The 9863-nt window shown below is 40.6% G+C and overlaps 1 protein-coding gene across 1 annotated transcript; it reads left to right on the plus strand.

The window, feature by feature from the left end:
• The first annotated feature begins 467 nt into the window (after positions 1 to 467).
• mapk13 (mitogen-activated protein kinase 13) lies at positions 468 to 9561 on the plus strand. Its single transcript, XM_037478911.2, has 12 exons — positions 468 to 684; positions 1717 to 1846; positions 3236 to 3294; positions 3775 to 3880; positions 4313 to 4342; positions 5303 to 5350; positions 6306 to 6420; positions 7053 to 7124; positions 7688 to 7767; positions 8366 to 8444; positions 8723 to 8896; positions 9357 to 9561. The coding sequence occupies exons 1-12, from the start codon at positions 572 to 574 to the stop codon at positions 9440 to 9442; spliced, it is 1092 nt and encodes a 363-aa protein (XP_037334808.2). The 5' UTR covers positions 468 to 571; the 3' UTR covers positions 9443 to 9561.
• The last annotated feature ends 302 nt before the right edge of the window (positions 9562 to 9863 follow it).

Here is a 9863-nt window from a genome sequence, read left to right on the forward strand (position 1 = left end):
GCGAATCAAGTCGTGTTTCGGCAAGCGAGCCGTCCGATTTTCACAAATCACCGCTGTTGTTTTCCACACGGCGAATGACGCGTTGTGAAATGATTAGTTTGCTTGTGGCAAAATGAGACAACATGCGGCTACATGTTAAGTTGTCCGCTGTAACGCAGTCAGTAACGTGTACTGACGGACTTGTGTTGCACGATCAAGGCCACCACGAGCTGTCAAATCTACACAGGATATTTGTTGAGGTTGCCTTCGAAATAAAGTTTGTTTCCGATGTAAAAATCCAGATATATCAAGTTAACTATCAGATATGAGTAAAATCCTTTTCTACATGGTGAATATTCCTTAAATTAACCGTTAGCCGTGTTTTCCTGACAGAGGATTACTCGGGTCACTCCCACACAGTTAACGCGTAATGTACTTTATTTTGAAAACCTCCAACGGAAATAAGCTGTCGGGTAAGACGCCTTTCCACTTCTTTTTTTTCAAGTGTTTTGCTTTACCTTCTGAACAAGTGACAGAGTTGCAAGCTGAGGGAGGAGAACTTGTCTCCAAGTTTCGCCGTATCCTCTTCACGATGGAGCCTCGGGCACATTTCTACCGCGAGGAAATCAACAAGACGGTGTGGGAGGTCCCGGAGAAATACACCCGGCTCAAGCAGATAGGGACCGGGGCGTACGGCTCCGTGTGGTGAGTGTCGCTTACCTCACGCGCGTAGCTCGTAACGTTGGCTGGCACCATGAGCGAGGCCCCTTCCTCTTCGAAGGTTGCGTCACTGGCTGCGTGGGTCCCGTGGGGCCACGGGTTACGTCCTGTAGTTTAACGTTACACCGTCAGCACGACACCACCTGGCACTTCACTGCGCCACGGAGAGACTGCTGGTACTTGGCCAATAATAGGGACGATGTGAGGTTTCAACTATGGCCACTTTGCGCGTTCATTTCTTCATGCATGTGTCATTGCGAGGTGAAGACGTGCAGGGGGCCATACTGGTTGTTATTATTATTATTGGACTTTAGTGTTTCTGTTCACAGAACTGCAGATATTGTGCCAGTTACTTTCCCCAGGGTTTAAAGCATCAGCTACGGAGTGATTTTCTGTTAAAATGTCTGACCTTTACAAGAAGCGCCATCTGATGGACTTGGATCGAGCCCACCACCATCTGTAATCTTGCCAAATTGCACATCTGTCGCACATATCTTGCGACAATTGCAAACATGGGCGAAGAACACATTAATAAACTGTAACATAGCCATTTACTGCTCACTACTTGTAAGATGTACTGTATGTATTACGAATGCTGGTCTGACACTATCATCCAACAGTACTGTTTTGTCCACAGCATTATGCACAAGTGTTGTATGTAATGCGTGTTGGTGGATGGGGCTTCAAATAGCCTGTCCTCCTACGATTTGGTGCCCTGCAGATCACTGCAGACACACTGTGCACATCACCAGTTGCTCATGCATTTACATGTTCATGCTGAATATACCCCAGATCCCCCCCCCCCACCCCCCCGCCCCCACTCCATCTCTCCATCTGAGAGAGGGTCTAAGTTGTTTTAGGAATTCATTGGACTTCTTTGCGAGAGAGCGATGCCTCAAAATAGATTCTCTCACTGCTCCTCCTGTCTTCAAAGGAGGGAAATCATAGTGAAGCTAGAAGGCAGACTAAGAGTGCAAAGCAAAAGCTAATTGCTTGTTTTTCCATTATTCATCACAGCTCAGCAATAAATGAGAAGACCAAAGAAAAAGTGGCCATCAAGAAGCTCCACAGGCCCTTCCAGTCAGAGATCTTCGCAAAGAGGGCCTACAGGGAGCTGCGACTGCTCAAACACATGAAGCATGAAAACGTGAGGAGATTAAACCTGATGCCCCTCTTTTTTGTCTTTGAAGACTAGAATTGAATTGTGGTTTTATATGACCTCTCAAGTGGTAATCCTTAATATTTCAGCCCTTTGCTGATTTAGAATTCCTATTGTTGTGAAAATTGAAGTTTAAGATTTTTTGCACAAGCCGTGCGATGGCCTGTCGACCTGTTCAGGGTGTACCCTGCCTTCACCCAATGTGCGCTGGACCAAAGGCCCTGTTACCCTGAACAGGATAAGCAGCTACAGATGAGTAATTGATGGATATGTTTTTTCTAAATTGAATAATATGCAAACATAAAAGAGGCAACAAATAATAATGAATGATGACAAAAAGCTGATGAAAAAATACTATTATTATCAACTATTATTTAGAATTAAATGACTATATAATGTTAATAACTAACAGTTTTAACGAGATGTATAAAATAACTTAAAATAACCAAAATAAAGTGAAATTGAATTGGCTTGGTTACGTGTAGGATGGAGTGTGTGTGTTCATGTCTGCATGTTTCAGAGCGTGCAGGCATGCGTCTCTTCTCAAGTGCATGACTGTGTGCTTGTGTTGGTGAGTGGTTTATTGGTTTCCACACAGGCAAGATTCACGCTAAAACAGGCAAGTCAGAGGCAGTAGGTATGAAGCACCTCTTCATTAAAGGACACTTTAATGAAGAGGTTGGGGTAAAGCGGATGAGGTCACATTTTAAATCTGGTTATTAGCCTTCCCCCAAGGCAAAGCAGTTCTGTCCTGTGTGGGTCTAGCAGGGTGAGATAGACGAGTCCTTTTGACTACCTCCTGATTGGTCTCTAGTGCTTCAGCAGATCCTCCCGGTCTTCTCCCCAGCCTGTGTGAACACATGCCTGCTCTGATTACCCGATGCCCTGCGGGTGTGACCAAAGCCATGTGCCTGGTGGCCGCAGCACTTGACCCGGACAGGACACTCCGTCTATCACCTCCCCCCGGGCCCGAGCTTTGGGATTCGCCCCCTGTGCAGGATCTGAATGGCCACAACCTCCTAAACGATAGCAATGTTAGGTGTCACTATGAGTGAGGAAGATCTAATTATGATATAAAGAATATAACATGTATGCACAGGGGAAAGCAGTCCATTGAAAAGATATTTTGTAATTAGAGTTTACTGAGAATATATCAATATACTCTCATCAGTGGGCCATAGTGTCACCATTGTGTAAACTTGTTTTGCGATAGATGTTGTATTAAAAGATATTTATTTTAATGAACATCTTTGAGATTGCCACTGTAAATAGCATGATCATTTAGCATTTTAGATGTGATAATATCCTGTTAATAGTTCAGCTCATGTCTGCGCCTGTGTCTCTGTATTTGTCGCCTTGCTTTTTCCTTCCAAACAGGTGATAGGACTTCTTGATGTGTTTTCATCCGCCTCGAGCCTCGATGACATGCAGGACTTGTGAGTGTCTTTCACCTTTTTAGCAAAGCCGCCAGGCAGAGACAAGCTATGCTTCTTTTTGTTATGGATATATGTTTTAGCAAAAATAATGTAAAGCTGTATGAAGCAAGAAAATATAAAAAGAAAGAAAACAGAATATCTTTATATTTATTAAATTCAATGACTGATTTTAGTGGGCTGGTAAGATAAATACCAGATAGGTAATTAGGACGATACGGCAAAGAGGAGGATCTGTAGGTTGTATGAACTTAAGTGTTACATAAAGTAGACATGCACCCTAAGCTTCTGGATCAATGTGTGAGTCCTGGAGAACAGCATTAATAGCACTCTGCATAGGAAGAGCTTTTTCTTAAGCATTCTTTGTTATCGGACTGAATAAAGCTTGTACAGTGCTTGGCCTTTTCAAAAGAGGTAATTATACTGCCAGTCTCTCTATTCATCCCCTCGCTCACTCTGCTCCTCTCGCGCTCTTTTTCTCAGCTACCTGGTGATGCCTTACATGTTTACGGACTTGTCGAAGGTCCGAGGTCATCTCACAGAAGACAAAGTCCAGTTTCTCGTCTACCAGATGCTGTGTGGTCTCAGGGTGAGCCGAGCTAACCTTTCCAAAACGTACAATGTTATCGCAAAGCATCACAAGGAGATTATTAAAACATTCGTTGTGACTAATCAAAACCTCGCTGGATGAATTCCAAAGTTATTGTGCACCACATTCATGCCCAATATGTGCTGTATTAATAAATACTATAATATAATACGTTTAGAGAATTGTCTGCACTTGCTCATATACGTATAATGAAGGGTGCAGTGGAGAATCATACTTCTGTATCTTATACACAATTATAAACTAGTACTAAGAAATATGTGATAACAGAACAACAAAAGTCATTTACTATGATATGCATTATACTATAATAGACAGCAGTCAGGTTTTACAATCTATACCACTATTATGCCAAATATCACGCATTTTGGATGCCACTGTTATGAAAGCGTCTCTGTTTCTCCCTTCCTGCAGTACATTCACAAAGCTGGCATCATCCACAGGGTAAGCACAAGTCAAATGTCAACGTCGTTATTTAAGATTAGGTATCAAAAAAATATTCCTGACAAAAGGTTTTCTTCTGTGATAAAGGCTTTTTAGTGTGCAGTGATTTGCGTGGTAGAATATTATGGCTCCAAAGGCCCACGTGTCGCGTACTAAAGATGTCCATGGGAGTGTTGATTTATTTTTAAAATTGTTATTAAAGCAGATGGAATCCTGCCCCAACAGGTAGAGTGAGATGACTCACTGTTGTTTAGCTGCAGGTCTAGAAATGCTTGACCACGCCCGTATTCACTGGTGCTAAATGTGTGTGTGTGTGTGTGGTCTTGGTAAAGTAGGGCAAATAGCTTCTTATTACTGTACGCCTAAACCCTAAAATGGTCTTGACAAAGTACTAATTTTGTTGCAAATTCCTTGCACGGATTTTGTAGATTTACAAACACACTTTGTTATGAAGATTTATCTTGAGCATTTACCTGGAAATGTAGATTTTTTTTCACACATTTTGATCATTACTTCTATTGATTATGCGTATTATTACCAAATGAAATAGTGTGTTGTGGAGCAGCGGTAACATTTGTTTGAGATCTGAGAACTGTTCGTTCACTGAATATGTTCATGTAACGATTGGGTCTGTGTTGCCCTGCCATTACTCTTGTAATTCCTGTACAGTTAAGGTATTATCAACACTGACCATCAGTGCCGCATAGTATTTTAGGAGTGACTGCAGAAATGCTGCAGTGAGTCTTATGTTCAGCTCATGGTTGCATCTCACTATTTGAATTCCTGTTTAAAATGCTTCGGTGTTCAGGCATCGAGACATAAAATTGAGTCATGTAAAACCACAAGATCTACAGGCACTCAGCGTCCTCCAGAGCCCAGTGTTGATACGGCTCAGTACAAGCAGGCTGTATATCACCATGTGCAATAAGTAAGCGCCACTCGGCTCATTTTCCTTTACAGGATCTAAAGCCCGGAAACTTGGCAGTAAACCAGGACTGTGAACTGAAGGTTTGTACTTTGAGGCATTTCATTTGAAAACATGACAAGCCTGAAATGATAGGGATGCTGCATCACATTAGAGAAATATGGGGAACGCGAAATGGATTAATCAACTAGTTTTTGTTCCTAGAAAGATGATTCTGATCTAAATCTCAAGAGACATGAAGATATTGCTGTTGATGTATGAAAACACACGTTGGAACCAATATGAACAATGTCTATATTTTGGTTAAAGCTGCATTTGCAAACTTTTTTATTGTATTTACTTGAACTTTCTTTGCCTTACTTTGTCTAAACTAAAATATCTTGACCAATAGAAATAATAAGCATTTGCTTGGTTTTGGCTCAGCCTTCTGGTCACAAACCATCTAACTACATTGCAGGTGTAGACTAGAATATGTTTCTAAAAACCCTTGAAGTGCAAAATAGGCAATCCTGGCACAAAATCTGGGTTCTCATTGGCCCAGTCTGACAGTTTTATGTGAATTCACAAGCCACAATGGATTCCTCGGCTCTGATTGCTTATGTTCTTTTGGGCACAGTGGGATGCCATGAAGAGATCTTAAAAAAAGCCAGATGAACCACAATTTTTTTTACAGATTATCTATCTCACGTACTTCTGTCGAGACAGTGGCAGTTTAAGCAAATATGATAAAAATGCATTTTTACCTTGATTTGAACCTGCATGTAAAAACGGTGGTGGCGCATGGAGTAGAGTGGGTGTGTGCTGGGAACCGTAAGGTTGGCGGTTTGAATCCTGGCTGCCCCTGTGCCATGTTGAAGAGTCCCTGAGCAAGACAGCCAACCCCTAATTGCTCCCTGGGCAAAATGTAAAAACCATGGGTTAAAAATGCAATGTAAGTCGCTTTGGATAAAAGCGTCAGCTAAATGACATTTAATGACCAAACAACAACTTAGCTTTGAAGATGTCCATTATGATTGTAATTCCTTTTCTTTGCTGCAGATCCTGGACTTCGGGCTGGCTCGCAGTACTGACGCCGAGATGACGGGCTACGTGGTGACCCGCTGGTACCGGGCACCCGAGGTCATTCTCAACTGGATGCACTACACGCAGACTGGCAAGACAATCACTGCTGTTACAAATAATACTCACATATGTCCTGAGTCCTTGCTGTACGGCCGGTCGGTGCTTTAACTGTTTGCTGTTTGTCGCTTGGAAAAGATCTCCAGCTACAAGGATTTCTTTCTCTGGCGGGGGCTAGGACGTCACCTTATGGGTCAGCAGTTTTTATAATCCTGCCGTCGGTGCGTGAAATGCATTTGAAGTTCATGGGTGTTATTTTGACTATTAATCTTCTTTTTTTTTATCTTAATCTGTTAGCCGTTAACTAAAAAGGGTCCGACAGCAGGCTGATTGTGCTGAGCCACAATGACAGAGCGTTCACTGCAATCAAACGGATTCATGCTTCTTGGGAAGATGGGTTTTTTTCATTTTGTAAACCACAGCTACTGTAAACAGAAGCTCTGCACATGTTTCCACCCGGGTGGGATTGTATAACTCGCCAAGTATTCCCCAATATAAACAGCACAATAGATTCTGTGACTAGAAACTTTGCTCTGACATGTAAATGCCAACTTTTTACTTTCCACTGTACTCAGCTTAAGTTAAAATACTCTTTGTGATGTATTTTTTCTACTTTGGTTCTCGCTGATGTTCTTTTTTCTATTTTTTTTCATTTTTTCATTACAGTGGACATCTGGTCTGTGGGCTGTATCATGGCAGAAATGATCAATGGAAAAACCCTTTTCAAAGGGAGAGATTGTATCCTTTCACCAGCTTTCTATGTTCACTGGACTTGTAACTTCTGAATGCTGTCCCAGATAATGAATATGTTTCAGTTAACAGAAATGTAAATGTACTAAATGATTCCTAAATTACATCACATCAAGTTTTAATATCACCTCATTAAATTGACGTGATAATAAATGCCATTCTAGCCACTCTATTAAAAGGTGACAGTTCAATGATAGGCGCTATAAATCAGGTGCAGAGTGGAACGCGAAAGGCAATCACAGTAAATTACATGAATCAAAAACAAGTTTCCTCTGGCAGCATGCAATGCAGCTACTGCTGCACTATATTACATACTTTTCTGCATGTTTTCGATTTACTTCTTATGTCTTTTTTTGCACTTCAGGCACTTTAATGATTCATAGCATCTACTAGAACATAAAGCTGTCACTTGTGGCTTTCCGTTTTTCTTTATTAGTCCGTTTTATGGACCTGCATGGAAATCCTGCTTTCCTCTGCTTCAAAGTGGAACTTGTCTATTGAACCACCAGAACATCCCAAGTAAATAATTCCTTGATTGTTACATTTACCAGACATGGACCAGCTGACTCAGATCATGAAAGTGACTGGAGTGCCTGGAGCAGAGTTTATACAGAAGCTGGACAGCCAAGAGGTAGGACAAACAATCTTATGTGTAAGTCATAAATACACATTTATTTAATTCAACTGCAATCCATCTGTGATGGTATTTATATGTTACTAGTATTCATCATTTAGAGCCGACTGATTTAAAAGAAAAAGACAAATCATCCTTCTTAAATCTTAAGAAGCTTTACCAGTTCCGGAAGTAAAAATGGAAACTTAGGGTGAGGAAAAGTCAGGGCTTCAACAAACGCATGTAGAAAAAAGGGCTAAAAACACATTGATTTAAAGACATGGAAATAATTTATAGAACAATTGATTCTGTAAAGTTCTTTAATTATTCAGTTTTTGTTTTGTATCAAAAACAGAAACAAGTCAAAAAAAGGGCATAAGGAATGCGATACAATCGGCACTGAACTCAAAATGTATCACATACTTAGACTTAAGCTCAGTGAAACTGTCAGTTTCCCTAATTGCATTTCAGCGACATGCAGAACATAGAATGAAATGTGTGAGATACGCATTCACCATTTTGCAGACTCATAGCAGCAGAGAAACAAACTGAATGAGCGGATGCTTCGACTTGCTTTATATCTGGTAGAATTTTGTTTTTGCTGCTTCATTTTCAGGCCAAGAGTTATATTAAGGCCCTTCCGCGCTATCCCAGAAAAGACTTCTCAACGTTGTTCCCCAGAGCGAGCGCAAAGGGTGAGTTAAGCAACAGCCTTTTTTCTTGAGCTTGATCAGTCTACAGATTTTGATGTTTTGACATTTAGTACACGTACACTTCTCATAATGGTACATTTTGTAGATCTGGCAATCTGTATGTTTTATGAAACAGAAAAATGGTCAAAAGAAAAGTATGAAAAATTCAATCTTCTGCTTCTGTTATACTGGCAGCAACCATAAACATCAAGAAGTTTTAAGATTGGCATGTACAATTTGGTGACATATTTTCCTTCGTATGTTCCATGAACTATATGCAGGTATTGACCTGCTGGAGAAGATGCTGGTTCTGGACGGAGACGAGAGACCCACAGCTGAACTAGCTCTGGAGCACCCATATTTCGACAGCCTACGGGACCTAGATGACTTGCCTCCGCCTGCACCATACGATGATAGCCATGACAACGCCACCCTGTCCCTGGATGAGTGGAAGCGTAAGCACAATATACTCGATGTCCATATTGGATTAGTGTATGCTTGTATTCTTGTGTGTGTACCTTTCATCTCCCATAAACTAAATGTATCAGTTATGGTCTCAACTTTTTGAGAAAAGAGATTTTCTAAGAACAATTCTTGTGTTGTAATATGATAGTTAAAGAAGATTTTAACTAAAGTAATACAGTTTTCTCATATTGGAAAAAGTATACATTATAACCGTATTCTTGTGATTCTTTCCAAATGTTTGAAGACTTTTTTTCCATGTTTTTACAACGTTGGTCATATTTCATTATTTATAACTTCTCAAACATCCTGTGGCAGTGCTTCTGTAGATGTTGTCATTTAGAATTTATATTATAATGTTATGCACCTCTAATGGCGGTTCTGTTTGAAATATTGGAGGTGTGGAGATGCACTACAAGCAGAAAACAAATGATTTTCTTCTTTTTTCCACAGGGTTATGCTTTAAAGAAGTGAGGAGCTTTGTGCCATTCCCACGCCGGGACTCGAAGAGGAAAAACACCTTGACTATGTCTCCGTGACCTGATTGATGTCTTTTAACTACTGATGCCCCAACCTACACAGCATATTGCCAATGGTGCCCTTGTATATTCCAACCATGGATTCATTCTGTTTCTTTTATTCTGGCCAGTGAAGAATAGTTCTTTCAAAAGCCTTTTTTTGTGCAATTGGATTGTGTGATGTTACACATTCCCCATAGGTATGTTCTCTTGCATTGTGACTAAATGTCAGTTTGCTGTAAAATTTACTGTAATGTGGTTTTTCAATTAAAAGGCCTAACTCAAAGTAAAATATAATCTCTTGACATGGAAATATCATCCTTAATAGTTGAAAATGATCAAGGGAAGAAGTCTAGGATTGGCCAATGAATGCCCTGAAAACCCCTTTACCAACAAAGACCCCAATCATTAGCATTTACTTTGTGAATGTCTAATATATTCA

This window comes from Pungitius pungitius, chromosome 1 (genome assembly GCF_949316345.1).
Source record: "Pungitius pungitius chromosome 1, fPunPun2.1, whole genome shotgun sequence".
Taxonomy (NCBI): domain Eukaryota; kingdom Metazoa; phylum Chordata; class Actinopteri; order Perciformes; family Gasterosteidae; genus Pungitius; species Pungitius pungitius.